The sequence below is a fragment of the Eublepharis macularius genome, chromosome 12 (assembly GCF_028583425.1).
Source record: "Eublepharis macularius isolate TG4126 chromosome 12, MPM_Emac_v1.0, whole genome shotgun sequence".
Taxonomy (NCBI): Eukaryota; Metazoa; Chordata; class Lepidosauria; order Squamata; family Eublepharidae; genus Eublepharis; species Eublepharis macularius.
The window spans coordinates 59,410,222-59,430,362 of record NC_072801.1 but is presented as its reverse complement, the minus strand read 5'-3'; the positions used below and the strand labels follow the sequence as shown (position 1 = coordinate 59,430,362).

The following is a 20,141-nucleotide window of genomic DNA, read 5'->3' as shown; positions in this document are numbered from 1 at the left end:
CTAAAGACCTGCTTTACAGGCATGAAAACAAGCAGATGAAGTTTTTGAATAGGACCATTGACATGTATTTTTCCAGCTCCTGCACCTTTCAGAGACACTTGATCAGCCTCCATTAATAGCTTGACGAAATGTATCATCATCAGCTAAAGGCTGTTGCCTGTGCTGCTGTCAAAGGCACAGGAGCAGGCCAAGCTGTTTGTTTTCTGTTGACTGGATAGCCCTGGGTCCTCCTGAGCACCTGTAGTGAAGATCCTCCTGCTTTCACAGCTACCCAAAGTTTGCCCATCTACAATCTGAAAGGGGCTGGAACAGGAGAAACAAAATAGACACGGTAAAGGAGTGGATGGGGGAAAGAGCAGAGGTCTCTTCCTCTCTGTGGCTTCTCTGAACTGGTTGATCCTTAAAAGGCCACAGGACTTCCCAGAAAGAGGACTTTGACTCAATGACAGCTAGACAGTCAGCTCTTCTCCCCAGCCCATGCAGGAACCATGAAGTCCCCTCCCCCCTGTGAGCTCCCACTACTGCTTGGGCCAGGTTTGGCATCCACCTGGCTCTTCTTCGCAAAGCCAAGTTCTGCTCCACCACTGAGCACCAGGTTCAAACCCGTACAGAAAGTTCCATTAGCAGCAAGGAACAGGGTAGCCAATGCCACCTCTTCCGGGGTACCAAATCGTCCCATAAGCTGGAAATTTGCAAGAGATCAAACAGAGAAATTAGTACCCTGCACTCAGCTCATGTATATACACACAGCACACTAATCCCCCTAGACAGCCTGGTCTCCGTATGGGATTTTTTTACAAGTTTCTAGCCCTTAGGAGAAAGCTGTGAATATCTCAGAAGCAGAGCAGTGGAGTTGGGAAGCATCTCCAATTGCCGCTCCAGCTGCAATCCTATGAACACTTTTCTGGGAGTACCAATGAATAAAATGGGAACTACAGACCTGCTTAGGAGGACTGCTCTCTTACAATGCCAACCTAAGCAGAGTTACCCCTTTCTAAAGTCCATCGACTTCAATAGTCTTAGGTAGTAAGTAACTCTGCTTGATAGGGATCTTCCTGATGATGAACAGAAGCAGAATTTGCTAGGCAAATTTCCTTAAATTGCATATTATGTCAATTTTAGAAGTTTTTTGGTGGAGAAGAATTTTAATTTTTTTAAACCATGCATAGTATATTTGCCCTATTTATTGAGGTTTATACATAGGTAATGGAACCCCCCATTGCTGCCACCACCCTGTTCTGGTTTCCCCACGATGCACTTGCCTGATAATCTTTGCCTTCCTGAATTGTAGCCTCTGGATTTGGTGTCAGGTTTGCATATCTTCTCCACATACCGGTCCAGATATTACTAGGTGAAATGCTGGAATTTAACATATTTTGGAATGTTGAGGGGGGGAGGGATACAATTAACATGTTCCCAACTCACATGATAGACCAATCACATGCACAGAATGAGTTGCAGGGACTAGGCACCCGCTGGGATCACAGTACATGTGGACCTGGACTACAGTGTTAACTTATTAACATCTGATTAAACTACCTAAGCAGAACCCTACAGAAAACAAATTATTCCAGCAGCAGTGAAAATGAGGGTACCCAACTCTAGAATTCTGACATTATAATTCTAGAAACTGCACAGTAGATAAGCATGCTTTGTGCCTAAGCTGTAACTTTTACTACTGAAGGGAGGAGGATTACAGGGCTTTCTTTTTACAATGAATAACTTCCCCACACAAATGTTACCCCAGCACAACTGTCTGGATAATTACACATTTGCAATGCCAGTTACCCGTTACCCTTCCTCTCCCTGTTATCTCCTTTCTTTTTGCACTTAGACTGGAAGCTCTTTGGGGCAGGGGCCTGTTTCTTTTGCTGATGTTCTTCTGAAAAGCCCCATAAGCATCCAAAGCTTTATTACAATAATAATCCCATTACCAGTTGACCCGTACTCCGTACTGGCTCTCTGAGATGGCCATGGATTTGGTCATTGATATAACAGCAGCCTGTAAGATAAAACAGATAAGGTAGCCAACCCACCATTGAAGGCCTGGCCTTCTTTCCCACCTCTGACAGCAGCTCAGTGTGCAGAAATCATAAAGAGGAGCTTTCCATGACACAGAGATAAATATGACACACACATCCGTGCTCCTGTCTGCAAAACTATCAACCATTAAAAGCACAGGGGTGGTCAGAACCATGGACAGCCCCAAATAACAAGCCCATCATATTCTCCTGCTTCTATCCAAACCAGTTATCCCAGACTCCTCCAGCTCAAATCAGGTTATAAGTTCAAAAGCAGAATTGCTTTTGAACTTATAAAGGTCTCGTGAAAAGACCTTTCACATCACCAGCTACCTGATCCTTTCTAAGGCAAAATGTGGGGGATCAAACTTGGGCCCTTCTGCACGCAAAGCCAATGCTCTACCGCTGAGCCACAGCCCATCCCCCCTTGTCTTCTGTGTCACAGGATCCCTGCTGGATCTGATATTAACAAATGACTTCACACATTTAAAAAGATGGAAAGCTGGTCATGGAGGTCCTCTAGGAAATGTGTGTCATTTACTGTACTGATAGGCAAGTGGTGTTAAGAGAAAGAAATTTACATTGTGTTAAACATGTACTGGACATTTGTTACAGGCAGGTTTAAGAATCGCCAATTGGGCCTGCTGCCTTTAACAGCTTCCTAAACAAGGATCAGTAGGTACAGCTTTTCATAAGATGAAGAGATTTGCAGGGGAAACTTGTCCCTCTTTCTTTACTGTGAAAAGATTCACGTGCAGATGAAGCAGCCATTAAAGACACAGGCGCAGAAGCTTCCAGGAAGTTCGGCAAACCAAAGTTTAGAACAAGCAGAGCCTAATAGCTGGTTTTCCTGTCATCTCAGAATTACTTTGGTTGAGGCATACGCCACGGCATTTGGAAATCCAAGGTCAACATAAAGACTGCCGATGTTGATGATGTTTCCTTTTGTTCTCCGCAGGCAGGGCAGGGCATACTGCAGACGGAAAAACGGAAGGAAAAACTGTGTCCGATCCCAAAAAGAGTAAGACATAGTAACCTGACTTATACTTTCTCCTTTTTATCTTTTAGATATAAAAATTACACAAAAAGAAAAACAAGCTAAGAGACTTACAACTCTGCACCCCACACATACCACAAACAGTGATTCTAAAATATCTGAAACATTTTATATCATGTGTTTCTGAGCTGTTATACTCTAAAATATGAAAAAGATTTATCCAAAGTGCATTTACACTGAATTTAAAAAAAATCAATAGAAATGTAGTTTTATTAAAGATTACTAACTTCATTCAACTTCTGAATAGTCTTTGAAGACATCTGATAACACAGTTAACCAATGTAAACATTGTCCTTTACTGACTACTCTCATTTAGTTGGTGACCTCAAATACCCCCAATTTTTATTAACCCCCACCCCCCACCCGAGATGTTATCAAATTCAAAACTAATGCCTGGGGTTTGGGGGAGATTATCACTCTTTACAAGTTTATATAGTTAAGACCAGGGCCGTTTCCACACAGCTTACCTTGTTCCGGAAAACAGCAAAATCTCACGCGAAATCACGTGAGAAGACACTGTTATCGCGTCTTCTCGCGCGATAACAGCATCTTCTCACGTGATTTTGCATGATAACAGTGTCTTCTCGCGCGATTTCATGCAAGATTTCTCTGTTTTCTGGACTAAGGTAAGCCGCATGGAAACGGCCCTAGTTAACTCCTAAGCAGGGACAGCTCCAGTGAGTACTTGGACAGGAAACCATCAGTCCAGGGTTGCTGCACAGCGGCAGGCAGTGGCAAACCACCTCTGTTTGTCTCTTGCCTTGAACTTTTGGGGGTCTCCCTAAGTCAGCTGTAACTTGATGGCTCTTTACATACACATAGTTAAGAAGAAACAAAGCTGGCCCTAAATGGTACCATCAAACTCAGTGGCTGAGATCCTGCGCTGACCGGGCACTTTTCTCTGGTGCAAAAGGCCTTTGAACAATGCAAGAGATTTTAGCTCTGATGGGCGAGCCTTTTGCAATGGCAGAAAGTTCTATGTGCCATGCATTGATGGAAAGCACCATCAAGTGCAAAACTGGATCTGAGAAATAATATTCTGATGGTAGTTCCAGTTTCTTTCCAAAACGCTGTTGCCTTCTCACAAACCTGTTTTTTCTTCATGCCAGCAATAACTTAAAAGATTTTTGATAAATATTTGTAGTTCTCCACAGAGAGCAATGCCACCATGTGGCCATTTCAAAGCAATTCTCTCTTATGTAAAGATTCAATGAAAATAGACTTCAGAAAAAGTCTCTGTCTGAATTTCATGATGGTTGCCACCTGTGTGACATATAGCCTTGCCCTACAGATATTTATACCAGCTGAAGATGAAGATGTTAGATCTTATCTATTACAGCTGAGGAAAAAGGGAGAATAATAAAATTTATTAAAGGGTTTATTCCAGACATCCAGCATGGCACAGATAATAAAATCACAGCTGAGGGACTAGAAAAATCACCTTGAATCCTCACCCAGAGAGTCCATCGCATTACTTTAGCTGTAGAACAAACAGTTGGGAACTCCATAACCTCCATTTTACCATTTAAGTTTTTCCTGTTTTTTAAAAATTCAGCAATATGAAACTATTAATATTCCATTAAAACTCTTAGATATAATAATTGGTGTTCTACAGAACAGATAACATGCAGGGTCAGCCCAAGGATTTGGGTCACCGTAGGCTAGGGTGCCCAAGCTGCCCCTCCCCTGCTGGGCCATGGGGAAGCGGGAAAATTGCACCCACCCACCCCTCAGAGCCAAGCTACAAGAGACCAATTACAGGAGGAGGAGCATGTGAAGGAAGTCACAATGTTAGCAAGGAAGCTGAGTTTTAAAAGAGATTGGAAGGCTTTGTCAATTTCCTCTCCCTACAGAGACAGGGAGAGGGCTGCTCAAAGGGTTTGTTAATTTCCTCTTTGCCTCTGGGAAGTTCTGTCAGTTTCACCTCCCCTTCTAAGAGGCAAAGAGGAAATAAATCTTCTGAGCAGCCATCTCCCTGGCTCTGTAGAGACAGGAAATTGACAAAATTTTCCAATCTCTTTTAAAACTCAGCTTCCCAGCTAACATTGTGACTCCCTTCACATGCTCCTCCTCGTGCAATTCTTCTCCTGTAGCTTAGCTCTCACTTCCCTGCACTGCAGCAAGAATCTGCCACCTGCCTCCTTACCCCACAGTCAGAGGAGGAGCAGGGGAGGTAAGGACGGCCATCTGGCCCCCAAAGGGAAGCAGGGACCAGGCTCCCCACTGCCCATTCACTGGGGATGGAGACAGCTCCTAGGGTAGACCCCAGTGCTGCAGGCAGGCAGTCAAATGGCACTCTCCACTGAATGCCTAGATCTGGCTAGTGAACAGGACCACCCCTAGTAGCATGGTCATTTTAATAACATTTTTCTGAGCTAAGAAGGGTATCTTTTAAAGATCATAAGTCTACGTCAAGTTTTATCAGAAGATCAAAATGTTTTCTTAAACAATTTTTAATATCTCTAAATCATATAGCAGAAATTTCCCATTTTTCTGCCTCATTTTCTTTTTTGGAGCCAGACAACTGTCTGAGAAGACAGCACAGCTGTTTATACACTGGAATCCACTCACCTTTGATCCTAAAAAAACTCCAAAAACATTGAGCTGCACGAAGTTGAGAAAATCTTGGATCGTCGCATCATCTACCTTCGCGAGAGGAAAAACTGTTTGCAAAAAGATCAAGCAGATGTAAAACAGAAGTGGATTTTATAGAAGTAAGTTCTACAGAGAGTAAGACCAGATTCCCACCCATCTGCTGACTATAAAATGCAAAGTCCTACTCACTTCAGCAAATCCATAAGAGAAAACCAGAATTTATATAAAATCCAGGAGATTTTGTTGAATAAAATAGAGGATTACCTTAAAAAACAAAATTTGCCTGAGATTTTTGAAGAACAAATACAATCATGATTGGCCCTATAACAGTTGGAGAGGTAGCTGAGCTATAAAAAGTTTAAGTTGGGTAAAGCGCCAGGTCTTGACAGATTATCAGGCCTTTATTACAAATGTTTTGAAGATGAAATAATAATACACTTAAAAATACAATGAAGTATATTTTGCATGATGGTGTGATGCCTGAATCTTGGAAAGAGGCTTTTATAACCTTAATACCCAAAGAAGGCCAGGATCTGATTTAGTAAAAAATTATAGACCAATTTCATTGTTGAATAATGACTATAAGATCTTTCCCACAATCTTAGCATAAAGGTTTAAAAGATTTTTACAAGACTATATCCACGAAGATCAATGTGGTTTGTTTTTTTTTACCAAAGAGGCAGTTGAAAGATAATCTAAGAATTGTATTAGATATCTTAGAGTAGTTTGAAAAACATAATGAAAAACAAGCTGCTTTATTTTTCCTAGATGCAGAGAAAGCATTTGATAAATTGAACTGGAATTTTATGTTTAAGTTGTTGGAAAATATGAATCTGGGGGAGAATTTTATAAAATGAGTAAAATCAATCTATATTTTACAATTGACAAAAATAATTGTTAATGGGGAATTGACAAAACCATGTGAAATCCAAAAAGGCAAAAGATAGCGTCCTTTGTCTTCCCTCTTGTTTATTTTGGTTTTGGAGGTTTTGAATAGAGACATAAGACAAGATGAAAATATTGAGGGAGTGAGGGTTACGAAACAAAACTTCATATTGAGAGCTTTTGCAGATGACTTAGATAAAACTTTAGACAGTGTTTTTTTTCTGGGGGTACGCAGGGGTACGCATACCCCTAAACATTTTGTGAATCTAACGGGAGAAAGTAAAAATTTTAAAATGTTAGAATTCCTGCTAAACCAACTCCAACTGAGAGTGCCCCTAAACATTTTTTTAGAAAAAAAGCACTGACTTTAAAAGATCCAATAAAAGGAGTGGATATTTTGATGCATAAATTAAAAGAATTTGGGTCATTAGCAGATTTCAAAATAAATAAACATATATCAAAAGATTTTAACAAAAATATGAAATTACAAGATCAAGTTGTTTTGACAGGAAAAACTGGTTTTAAGATTGAAAAGACAGTAATGTATCTGGGTATTATGTTGTCAAGTATGAATTATATGTTGTTTCACAATAATTATGCTAAGATATGGAAAGATATTAAGGATTTAATAAGAAGGGGAAAACTATTGTTGGGAAGAATATCTGTAATTAAACAATGTCTTACCTGGAATGTTATTTTTGTTTCAAATAATACCAGTATTGACATCTGATATACCATTTAAACAATGGCAGACGGACATATCTGAGTTTGTTTGGTAAGGGAAGAAACCACGGGTTAAACTTAAAATATTGCAAGATGCAAAGGAAAGAGGGGGATTAGGTATACCCAGTTTGAAGATAAATTTTGATGCTTGTTGTTTGGTTTGACTGAAAGAGTGCTTATTGTTGAGAAGTGTAAGATTATTGGAGTTAGAGGGACTCTAAATATAAGATTATTGGAGTTAGAGGGACATGGTTTAAGATTTGGATGGCATGCTTATTTGTGGTATGATAAAGTTAAAGTAAATTTGGATTTTAAAAATTATTACATAAGATGTGCCATTTGGAGAGTATGAAATAAATATAAATCTATACACTACTTTGGATCTCACCTCAAGAGGTGTTTTTTAGGAGAGAAATGATATGGTTGACATATCAGGATATGTTAGATTTTCTGCAAGGTGAATGCAAAATGAAATTGAGAGAAGATTTGAATATACAAGGATTTGCATGTCAATGGGAGTTTTATACACAATTAACAGAGAGATTTAAAGTTGATAAAAAGATTTGGATTTGATCAGACTCTGGCAGTATTCGAAACTGAACTTTGTACAACTGTTGACCATGTTATTGCTAAAATGTATAAATGTTTGTTGAGACTGGATACAGAAGAAGAACACATTAAAGCATGTACGATAAAATGGGCAAAGAACTATGGATATATACAACATGAACAATGGGAGAAGATGTGGTTGAATGGTCTTAAATTTACGCTAAATTCGGGTCTGAATGAAAATTTTCATAAAATGATGTATAGATGGTATACATCACCAGAAAAACAAGCAACAATGTATAAGATTGTTTCAAATACATGTTGGGAATGTGAACAATTTTATCATCTTTGGTGGACATGTAACAAAGCAAAAAAGTATTGGAAACAAATGCATTCAATTATTCAGAAGATTCTAACGATTAATGTTCAAATGAAACCAGAGGCATTTTTGCTAATAGACAAACAGCTGGAAGGTAAACATGCCACAGTTTTGTATACGATAACAGCAGCAAGACTTTTAGATGCTTAAAAATGGAAAACTACAATATTACCTACAGTAGAAAAGCGGCTGGAGAAAATGATGGACTATGCCGAGATGGCTAAACTGATGTTGTTGATCAGGGAAAAGAATTTAGATAAATTTCTCACTATATGGAAGCCCCTTATAAACTTTTTGCATGAAACAGAACGTGATGAACTAAGGACTTGTGCTTTTGGAGAAGGAAGGAACATGTAGATGAAAATGCAAACTTCTACTCATTTCAGCAAGTCCATAAGACAAAAACAGCCACCAAATGAATACGCAAATGAAATAAAATGAACAAGAGAGTTAATATTTTTAATTTTTTGCAATCTTTTTCTATCCTAGTGACTGTCACCGGGGGCAGGGAGGCAGTTGATCAATAGATTGCTAGATCCCTAAGAGTATATAAGTGTGGTAAGCCATCCTTGTGAAGGAGAATGAAAGCAGAAGACGCATGCCTGTAAACAGCAATGTTCACCTCTTAGTGGGAAATACTCTAATCGACCAGCTTGTGGAAGCATAGACACCCAGAGAGAAGCAAGCCTCCCCACCCACCCACCAGAGTCAGGTGGGCTTGGGAAAGAACTGTGCCATTGGGCAGAGACCCAGGATGCCTGCTGAGCACCTCGAACTCTCAGAAGGCCCAAAGTGGAATGGTGCTTGCCGATCAGCAGGGGATTCTACCGCAGGCAGAGTTTTTAATGGATTTTATGTTTTTATGATTTTATCTTGTGAGCCTTGTTGAGCACATCTCTAAAACATATCCATGTTTTAAACAAACAGAAGAATAAAAATAATATTTTCTCCAGCTTTAAATTTTAGCCAAAGGGCCTCTGAAAAAAAACAACACAGCATCAGCAGCTTCTTCTTTTTTTATATAATTGCCAGTACTGAGGCTTCTAAATGCCAGTACTGAGGAGACCAAATAAACCTCCTCAAGCAGGGAGCTACACAACTTTGGTGTCACCACCAAGAAGGCACTGACAGCCAGCTGCAAGTTCAGAGAAAGCTCTCATATAGAAAACTTCCTTAGCTTATTCTATGAGGGGTGATATTTGAGAAGAGACAAAGTGCCCATGACCCTGGCTAGAAAAGTCAGAGGTAAGTCATGGACAGCAGGAGGAAAAACAGGAGAAGATAACAGATGGTAGTTAAACCCCCACTCTAATTCTGAGGCTATTGGGAAAGAATGGCAGAAGGCCAAGTGGAAACTTTTCATAAACTTGGAGAGGGTGGGTTGATGGTGACCTCTGGAGGAAGAAAGAGGCCATGCAGCTACATGCGGTTTATGCAAGAGGCCATGCAGTTTATGCAAGAGGCCATGCTACATGCAGTTTATTCAAAGCACTTGCAGCAACGTGGCACCTGGCTCACCGCCAGATGGGTGGGGTCGAGGCCAGGAGGCGGGCACTTTCAAAGCCCAGCCTGCAATGGGGGCAGTGTCGAAAAGGAGCTGGAAGAGCAGTGGGAAGAGGCAGGAGCTAGAGACAAGGGAGACAGCAGCTGGCAAAGGTGTGCCTGGGAGAAGGCACTGAGGCCCCAGACCCAAAGCATGGGCCAGGAGGGAAGTGATACACCCCAGAGGTCCGAGAGCGGCAAGTGAGGCAGGAGACAGAACTGACTGGGACCAGGTGGCAATAGCCAGCCAGAGCAGCACCTTCCAGCCCAAACGCCTGTCTCCCTGGTGCCTATCCCCGCCCCCTGCCCCCAGCCACTGCAGAATGATAGACTCACAAGTGAAGGTGGCACGGGGAAATAAGGAGGTAGCACCAGCACAGGAGGGCCAATGATGAGATAAGGGAGCAGCTGCCTGGAGTAAGAGCCTCGAACCTACTCTTAGGTTCCAGGGAACATCACAGTACTATTATTAGACTGGAATTTATCTTCTCTATAAACAACCACCCTGGAAGCTTTATTTTTTCTGTACTGAACAACTCTCTTTTGGCCTTGAACAATCAAGAAACATGATCACACCTAGGTGCACACATTACGTTTCTTCTCAGAGCCCCAAGAATTTTGCAAGTAACTCACGTTCTGCAGCATTGTTCACCAAGCAGTCCAGGCGTCCATAACGCTCTATAGTCACGCGAACCAACCTCTGCAGAGACAGAAATAAAAGAGATCCAAGGCAAGGCAAGGATAACAACAGAATCAAGAAAGAAAGAAAGAAAGAAAGAAAGAAAGAAAGAAAGAAAGAAAGAAAGAAAGAAAGAAAGAAAGAAAGAAAGAAAGAAAGAAAGAAAGAAAGAAAGAAAGAAAGAAAGAAAGAAAGAAAGAAAGAAAGAAAGAAAGAAAGAAAGAAAGAAAGAGCAACCAAAGAAGATGGCACATAATGGAATGGGGGACAAGGCCAGTTGTAGCTTGGGGTGGGTACTCAGGCACCATATCAATGAGGGTCTCGGAACTGTGTGTTGCCTCTAACTCAACTGGACTAGAGATGGGCACAAACAGCAATACAAACTAAAAAAACCCACGAATAGCCCAATCTGCTGTTTGCGAACAAGCTGTTCGTGAGGCCCCATTCTAAATGAATAGGTGGCCATTGCAAGCCTCCTTCGTTGCTGTTCCTTGCTGTTCGTCAAGCTAGACAGTCTGGCACCTGCAATCAATTCCCATGGCAACTCAGGCAGGGATTGTCTGAACTCTGTCTGAACTCCTGCTGTTGCCCTGGAAACCCCAATCTAAGTCCAATTTTGCTTGATAGGCAGGTCTTCCTTCCAAGTGTGGACTGGAGCTCCAGATTTGTTACAAGAGGAAAAGACCAGGGGGGAGGGGGGCTCCCAGCTCTGGCTTTCAGGGAGCGACCACTGCTGTTAGAGTGAGTGCATTGGAACTTGAATTTTCTTTGTGTGTGGTGGGATAGGGATCTACCCCTTCAGGTTCCAGGGCTGCTGCCAGGCTCTGGGGCCAAGCTATTATTTATTATTGGTACCTTTCCTGCTGCCTGCTCAGGTAGGGTTTCTGGGAGTGGTGCGGTAGGGATCTTGATGGCTGGAGGAGAGCCTACTTGCCCCCACAAACAACGAACAACGAACATGTTTGTGAACATGATCCTGTTCATCAGTGGATGGCAACAAACAGCAAACACCATGTTCGGGGTTTTTTTTTCTGTTCGTGCCCATGACTTTACTGGACCCAGGGTCAAGGTGGCAGTACTGCCCTGCCAATTGCCTGACTGCAAAAAGCTCTTGCACCAGCCATGGGAAGGGTATGCTATGTCACTGAGGTCAAGAAGCTTAAAGCTGATGCAGAAGCCAACAGGACTGAAGAGACACACAAAGCTGAATAGGCCTGCAAGCATATATGCATGAGACAAAATGTGCAGGAAAGCTATTGTGAATTTTCGGAAGAGGAGCATAAGGGGCCAAGAGAAGGATGTTATCACAGTTAAGATAACTGCAAATCAGAATACAGATAACCATTTTTCCTATAAGCAGGGAGAGGAAACAGCAGATCTTGGAGATGCCAGAGAAGCACCCCCAAATCACTGCTGTTACCCCGGTTCTGACCTACCTGAATGTCACTGTCAATGCGGAGATCGCAGACTTGGAAGTAGCCTTCCCCTGCGCACCCAGAATCTTGGATTTCTTTCTGAAGTACTTGTCCCTTTTCCGCTGCAAGGGAACAGAAGGGAGCAGTTGCAAACAGAAAAGGGCATAAGCCTTTGGTTTCTCCCTTAGTCTTCACTCCCAAGTGTGACTGGGTTCTCAGTACAAACAACTCCCCTCCCTTTGTCGTTTTCTCCATGGCCAGTTTTACACAGCAAGTTCCAAGGAGGCAGGGACCTGGGTTTTTGTGGTTACCTATATAACTAAAGACAACATACGGTATACTAAAAGAACCTGTACTGATAACAGCAGCACTGCAAGAAAGAAAAGAAGCACACACCTTTTCTGAATTACCCCATAGCATTCAAACTGCCTGCACAGGATTGCAATAAATCAACACACAGACATTCAGACGTTTTGTTTTCTACTAAGACAGACCTTTGGTCCATCCAGGTCTACACTGACTGGCTGCAGCTCTCCTGGGTCCCATATGGATGCATGGAATGTTATATACTGTCATACAGAAAAGCACATGCATATGTGCACATGCATATTATTTGTCTGTGCATATCATATACAAGTGTACATTCAGCAGTTGATACTCTCAAAGAAAATGCTTGTTATCACAGATCAGACATCATCTCAAATCTATTGAGAGCTTAAAGACTGAATTGTTCAGTAGTGAACACCTGTTGATTTTTTTTTTGCACTCAGCTGCTTGTTTACGTATTTTATACAGTTTGCAAATGATGCAATAGAAACTTAGATCTTGCTTTAGCCTTTTCTGTCTCTGTCAGGGCAAAAACTGTTTACCTTACACTCCTTTCCCTCACCTGCATACTTCTCTCACCTACTGGATTTGCTCCCACCCCTCGTATTCCCATGACATTAGCCAGACTGATAACATAAAGTTTCCAAGAGAAAGAGTTAACGGGATGAGGATTCCAACTCCAACCTGTGAACTTCGTCAGTCACATTATGTGTGTTCTCTGTTATGTACTGGGTTTAGAGCAAGGCCTCTAAAGTATTTACTGTATTGAATGTTATGCAGTGTGCTTAGCTTCAGGTTATGTCAAGGTTCCTAATGCCTGCATTCCCATTGGTTACATTTGCCTGCACTTCATATAGTTCATGCAAATGATGGCATTCTAAAGTACATGTTCCTATTGGTTAATGCCTGTTCTTGGGGTGGGATTTATGTGTATATATTGAGGCTTCTGTTCTGCTTAAGAGAGAGGGTCTGTAGTGTGTTACTATCTGCTGTCGTCTGTTCTGGCTTGCAATAAAGCACGTTATTTTGAGCTAAAATCACTCTGGGCTGAAGTCATTCTGCGCATTAGACTCAGTACATAATATTCTCCCCATTTGCACAGGCCCTGCTCTGGGTTGGGACCACCCTCCCCTCCCCACCAATGTTATCCCTGACAGAAAGAGTCATGGGAAGGGGGCAGTATTTGATCCATTGGAGAAAACCATGTGGCTATGTGTTCTTCCATAATGGACCAACTATTTTCTTCCCTGGACCATTTCTGTCTGGAGTAACAGTATGTGTGTGGGGCACAACTGAAGCTCTTTCTGCACTGTACTGTGGACTCAATCCAGAGTGGAGACTGTTAATTGGAAAAGAGGAGAACACACAAGTCACGTATCACTATGATGGACTCTCTACCCTATGAACTCCATCTTTTGGCAATTAGCCCCAAACATGTAGGGGGGGGGGCTGTCATCAAGGTTGTGGGGAGAGAGTCTCTAGTCTCACCTTCAGATTTTGGTGCACAGAATACCACCTTGGATCCTTGCCTAGCTGAGAAGAGGAAAGTTGAGGTTGGGGGGAATGAAAGGAAGACAAAAAGTTACACATGGATCTGCATCATTTGATTCTTTGTTTAAAAATTTATATTCCACCTTTCCTGCATTTACATCTTCTTAACATCTTACAAATGCCTTTTCAACAAAGTGGTTTTCAGTCTCAGTACAGGAAGAACTCCATAGGTAGTCCTTGTACTCTAGAACAAACCAAGAGTCTCAGTCTAACTACACCTAATGACTATCCCAAAAAGCCTGAACCCTTGGGCAGGATCCATTAACAAGGTGCCTGAAGTTGTGAAAGTGCATGCCTACCCGGAACCAAACACTCATACATGAACTAATTTGGCTGTGGTGCCTACAAGGTCTAGCCAGACATGTCCTTGGTGGCTTGATTTCTGTACACTCAGTAGTCCCTGGCAATCCAATTTATGAACGGATCCTTGAAAAGCACTGCGTTTCAAACAATGGGGTGGCCCATTTGAACAAGTTGACAATTGTCCTTAATGAATGTGCCCCTGGGAGCCAGCTTAGTACTTTGAAGAATTTCACAAGCAGCTCCCTTGCTCTATTCCAAAATCAGTTTTCACCCCCTGCAGCCATCACTGCTTACTCCAGCACAAGCCAGTTCAACTGGAAAACAAATCATCACCTGCTCTTGCACAAGTCGTACAGGATAGCCAGTTTGGTGTAGCAGTTAAGAGCAGCGGCACTCTAATCTGGAGAACCAGGTTAGATTCCTCCACTTGAAGCCAGCTGAGTGACCTTGGGTCAGTCACAGCTTCTAGGAGCTCTCTCAGCCCCACTCACCTCACTGGGAGATTGTTGCAGGGATAACAATGACATGCTTTGTAAACCGCTCTGGGTGTTGCATTAAGTTGTCCTGAAGGGCAGTTTATAAATCAAATGTTGTCGTTGAAAAAAAATCAAGGTGTGATGGGAAATTTGTGGACATCGCCACTTTCATTAGATGAGAACACAGAGATGTGCTGCAGCTCCTTCTAGCAGAACTTTCAACAGCAGCAGAGGAGGTGGCATTTGGAACAGCTTCTCTCACCCCCCCAAAAAGAAGAATCCCTCTGGATCACTCAAGATCCATCCAATCCAGCATTCTCTTCTCAATGCTGGCCAATCAGGTCACCTCAAGAAACCTACAAACCGGGCATGAAGGCAATGGGCTCCTTCACGTGTAAAAGAGGGAACTTTTCCACAGGGGCTTCAATGGTAGAAGGGTGTTTACAATTGCACTGCAGGTCTGTCCTTGTTCCTTCTGTTACACATGAAAGATTTATAGGCACCAGGGTCCAGTCTTCTTTCAAATCTGCACTTCCTATGCAAGTTTTTAACGAAGGTGGCTGTGCCCCTTTGACAGAGGCTCTGTTTGTTTTAAACTGAGCATTCCTGGGCAAATATTCAACAGCTAAACATTTCCCCATCACTGCACCCTCCTAGAAAAAAGGAGGCAAACTTATTCCTTAAATATATTCCGGCAGACTGCATCTAGGAGATGTTAGCAGAATACAAAAATCAAAACTATGCCACAATGAATTTTAAGATGCAACAAGGCTCCATTTGGTTTCTTCATATAAACAGCAGGTTGCCCTATCCTTAATTTCCCTGCACATCTGGACTAGGGAGCAAGTCTTCCAAAGCAGAAGCTTTGTCTTCATCATAGCACCTGTTTGCAAAACCTGCTCCATCCCCCCATTGCTTCCATTCTTACCAAATTCTCTGACCATGGCTGAACCAATGCCTCCAGTGCCCCCTGTCACTATGACCACCTTGCCCTGGTACCGCAATCCAGTTGTCATGCTGGCTGTTCCACACAGCTCCTCCTCAGGAATGAATGGAAACTGATGGCCCAGTTCAAGTTATTACACTGCTTTCCCCCACAGAGCATGCTCCACATCTTGAGAATGCTGGGAAATGTAGTCCTGGCCCTCTTGAGAACTCTGTTGCAGTAGAGTGCCTTTTGCCTAGGGAGGTTTTGTGCACCCCACCCTCCCTTGCCTAATTTCACGAGCTGACCATATTTCAAAGTCTCTGTCAAGAACAACTTGAAAACTCATTATGGATAGAACTTGTGCAGGGGGGAGGGGGGTTAATGCAAGGGAACAATTCCATGTCCCTACAAAAGTCCAGTTCAAATCTGTCACTCCTTTCAGGAAAATCGAAGAGTCCAGTAGCACCCAGACGAAGAGAACTGTGATTCTCGAAAGCTTATGCTACAGTAAAGTTGGTTAGTCTTAAAGGTGCTACTGGACTCTTTTCGATTTTGCTACTACAGACTAACACGGCTAAGTCATCTGGCTCTATCTCCTTTCAAGAAGGCAATCAGAGTATGTTTGCCAACCTCCAGGTGGGGCCTGGAGTTCTCCCGGAATTACAGTTGATCCCAGACTACAGAGGAAATGGTTCCTTTGGAGGGTGGGCTGTATGGCATCACATCTCTGCTGAGCTCCCTCCCCTCCCCAAAACTCTGCCCTCTTGGAGCACCACTCGCTCCAATCTCCAGGAATTTCCCAAGCCACAATTGGCAACCCTAGGCAGAGTGCCTTTATTAAATGACATTGACTTTAGCTGACAAGCAAGTTTTTATGAGATTAGGCCACCTTCAGATAGTTTAATTAGTCAGCATCAAAGACGCTGTGGTTTTATTACTTTATCATTAAATTTGCAACTTGTTTTCTAGCTTCATAATTAATATTATCAAAAATGAATGTGTGGGATGATTTTGTTGTCTTAACAAGTTTTGGGGTGTAGTACTTGTTTCGCCCTACTTGTGTCATGAACGAATGAATGAGTATAAATTATTTGTCCAATTAAAAAAATCCACTTGCCCTGACATGGATAGCCCAACTGAACCTGATTTTGTCAGATCTCAGAAGCTAAGCTGGGTCGGCCTTGGTTAGTAATTGGCTGGGAGACCTCCAATGAAGACCAGGGTTGCAGCGGCAGGCAATGGCAAACCACCTCTGTTAGTCTCTTGCCATGAAAACTCCACCATAAGTCAGGCATGACTTGAAGGCACTCCACCACTGCAAAAAATCCACTTAGCCCTCGTGCTGGATTTCAGTTGCAGACTTGGGGCATGTCTCATAAGTACATGAGAGCAGCCATGCTTGGTCAGACTAAGTGGTCCATCTAGAATCTGCATCACACAGTGGCAAACTAGATGTCCTCTGATGGTCTACAAATATAGCAGTGAGAGCCAAGACTGCTGTTAGCACCAGCACCGATATTCACAGGTTGACTGTCTCTGAACATGGAGGTTCCATTTAGGGCTGATTCACACATTTAAAAGCCCATGCCCCCCACACTGACATCATATGGATGTGTTCTGAGAGTTCCCAGTTGGGAATTTCATTCCCAAGCATGCATGGGCCTGATTAGAATCCTCCCATACAAGAGAAGGGGTTTGGGCTCAAATCCCTCCTTTCATCCCAAAGTTCCGAATTGGGGCCCTGCATGCCTATGAATTAAAACCCCACTTGGAACTCCAGGTACACATTGGTCCTAAAGTCTCCACGTGTCTGCCATAGGGACTGTGTACTGTATTAATTGGTTCTTAGTAGTCATCATGGCTGGTGGCCGTTGGTAGACCCGTGGTGGATCTATGAACTTGTACCCTTGGAAAGTGGGACACGTGGGTGTTTCTGAGCAAGAGAATGGTTCTGAGCATGCACAGGGAGCCCTTTACTCTCACCAGCAAGCCAGTCAATAAGCTTTGACTGAGATAGGGGCACCCAAACAAAATGCAGGTGCACCTCCTGCCCCTGAACTGATCAGTGCTGCAGCTTCTCCAGTACGTGGCCGAGAAGGGGAAAGGTGCAGGACCACAAACTGTTCAAGAGCTACAAGTGATCCTTGAACCAATGCAGCCAATCAGAGCTCAGTGGCTATGGAAAAAAGATTCTGGTGCTCTTATCTGTTTAGGAACACCATTTTACTTAATATTGTTCTGCTTGGCTGCTTAGATTGGCATGCTTATACTGACTGGTATAGCTTCATCTAACAAACTTGGTAAGAGATCAGGGGATTGACATAATGGGTTTTAATGGTCCTTAATGGCATAAGGTTTCTCTTTCTAGCCTTGATAATGTCACACTTAGGAAGCTTTTCTGGGGGTTAAGTTGTCTGAATTGGGGCTGTGTGCTGTATTTATTGTCTACATTATGTGAAGCATTACTAGAGACATGCACTCCACTTGCCACACATTATGGAGAGTTTGTGGGCTACAAAAGACCCACAGCCATTCAAAAAAGTTTCTCTGTCAGCGATAAGGATGGGAAACGAGAGCGGGTAATTACTCTCAAGCACACCCATCCTTTTCATGGTTCTCTCACACACCCAGTACTTAAGCAAATGGTTAAGCAAATGTTTCTGGCCTGAGGAGAACAACCAAAGATTCATCTTTCCAAGAATGAAACACTTAGGTGACAGAGACTTGTGGATGCCAAATGCTAGACCAGCAGGATTTCAATTCAGTGACACCCTAGAGGCCAACAAGATTTTCAGAGCAGGCTGTATCTATGACGGACCCCCCACCCTTCTCTCCCCCACTGTAAGGTAGATTTTCCCACCTAAATTAAAGTTTGCTCACTGTGGCCAAGCAGCCTCAAGTAGAGTGCCTCTGTTTATAGTTTAAAGTTCTTTTTGTCTTTTTGTTCTGAGAGGCAGTTATATTTTAGGCTTTTTAGCCTAGCCCAGGACCTGATAGAGGGAAAAACAGGAACCCCTCTTCCTTCTGTATATGAAATGGCGATGGATGCTGAATAATGTTCAAAAGAAACTTTATTGAACAGGCAGGGATGGAATAAAAGGTAACTTTAAGAATAAAGAACCTATCATAGAATAACAAGTTAGGGTATGTTGAGAGAAGGGACAGAGGAATGCACATATGCACATTTGTAACCTTGGCCATTTTCACACTGCTTACCTTCCCTCACGACGACTCGGAACGTCGCACAAAAAATGCAGAAGATCGCGTTTTCTCTTGCTCTATAGATGTGTGTGGACATTTTCTTGTTAATAAATTTCTTATTTTGAATGCTGGAAGTTTGTGTAATCACAGTAAGGCCCAATCAAACACATTATTAAAAAGGGTGCCAAGGGAAGGCAGGCAGTTAGTTTATAGATCACTCTGGGCAGCCAGCAGAAATACCTGAGAAAAGTGAAGAACCCCTCTGGGAGTCAGGTGGACTTAGGAAAGCAGTGCCCTCCCAGTCGGAGACCAAGGATAGCTACTGAGAGCCAAGCTACAAGTGACGCCTACACAGCTTGGACACTTGTCAGCTTACCTCAAGTTTTGATGGGAAATGTAGGCATCCTGGTTTTAAAGCTTGGCTCTCCATTACAGCTGCAAGACCAGGATGCCTACATTTCCCATCAAAACTTGAGGGAAGCTGACAAGTGTCCAACCTGTGTAAGGCGTCACTTGTAGCTTGACTCTGAAGTTGTCTCAACCTCTCAGAGGAGCCAAAATGGAATGGTGCTTGTAGGTCAGTGGGGCATCTTGCAACACATGACAGTGAAACAGTCTGCTTCCCTCCTCTGATATTTGTGTGCTTTGGTTTAGTCTCATGGGTGGAGTCCTTGCTCCTTAGTTTTAATTGTTAGTAAGAATAGTAGACTGCATGAGCTCTCTTGTCCTGCTACCAGTTGCTCCCATCCTTGTATCTCAATTCATGGATGTGGTGTTGAGTACACCCATCTCTGCTGTGCAAATCTAGAAGCAGGAACCCCAGTGAGTAACCTGATTTGCAAGCAAAAGGGAACATCACAGAGTGAGCGTGGAAGGCAGCAAGTTGTCTGAGGATTGTGCAGTTGTTGTTCTTTGTGGAAATCCAGAATGCTGGATTAAAAAGGCTGCTCCCAAAGTGCCCTGCAGGTAAACAGTTTTCATTGTAAACATATCCTCTGTTTCCAGGAATTTGATGACCTAAGGAAATGAAAGTCTCCAGTGATGCCTTTTGTAATTTTTTCCACTTGCAGAAACTCATAATTGGTGCATCATCTTTCCTCAGATGTAGCGGTTTTTCTCAGGTTCCCATTCTCAAATCCAGTGCTAGTTAAGAATAACCAGGGTGCCCAGTGAGCACTATAGCCTCTTCTCCCTGGCATTTTCCTGGACATATTTGGAATGAAAACAAAACAACAGAGTGGAATAGGTCAGGCTAGCCGAAATACCAACACTAGGAGATAGATAGCCCTGACCTGGATAGCCATGAGCCTGATCTCGTCAGATCTCAGAAGCTAAGCAGGGTTGGCCTTGGTTAGTAATTGGATGGGAGACCTCCAATGAAGACCAGGGTTGCAGCGGCAGGCAATGGCAAACCACCTCTGATAGTCTCTTGCCATGAAAACCCCGCCAGGAGTCGCCATAAGTCAGCTATGACTTGAGGGCACCACACACACACACACACACACAGGAG

At 42.9% G+C, this 20,141-nt stretch overlaps 1 protein-coding gene across 1 annotated transcript; it reads right to left on the bottom strand.

The window, feature by feature from the left end:
- Nucleotides 1–457: 457 nt before the first annotated feature.
- On the bottom strand, nucleotides 458–15,518 carry LOC129339507 (17-beta-hydroxysteroid dehydrogenase 14-like). Its single transcript, XM_054994086.1, has 9 exons — nucleotides 15,431–15,518; nucleotides 13,661–13,705; nucleotides 11,867–11,967; nucleotides 10,385–10,451; nucleotides 5,650–5,741; nucleotides 2,890–2,994; nucleotides 1,935–2,002; nucleotides 1,263–1,359; nucleotides 458–682 (listed from the first exon to the last, which is right to left on the bottom strand). Exons 1-9 carry the CDS (start codon nucleotides 15,516–15,518, stop codon nucleotides 458–460), a joined length of 888 nt encoding a protein of 295 aa, XP_054850061.1.
- Nucleotides 15,519–20,141: the final 4,623 nt, after the last annotated feature.

What these genes read in the sequence shown, in the direction of transcription:
- LOC129339507 (XM_054994086.1), bottom strand. Translation starts at nt 15,518, where the DNA reads ATGACAACTGGATTGCGGTACCAGGGCAAGGTGGTCATAGTGACAGGG. An exon ending in CTGTGCACCAAAATCTGAAG is followed by an intron (nt 11,968 to 13,660) that starts GTGAGACTAGAG and finishes GTTCCCTTGCAG; the next exon opens with CGGAAAAGGGACAAGTACTT. An exon ending in GCATTGACAGTGACATTCAG is followed by an intron (nt 10,452 to 11,866) that starts GTAGGTCAGAAC and finishes CTGTCTCTGCAG; the next exon opens with AGGTTGGTTCGCGTGACTAT.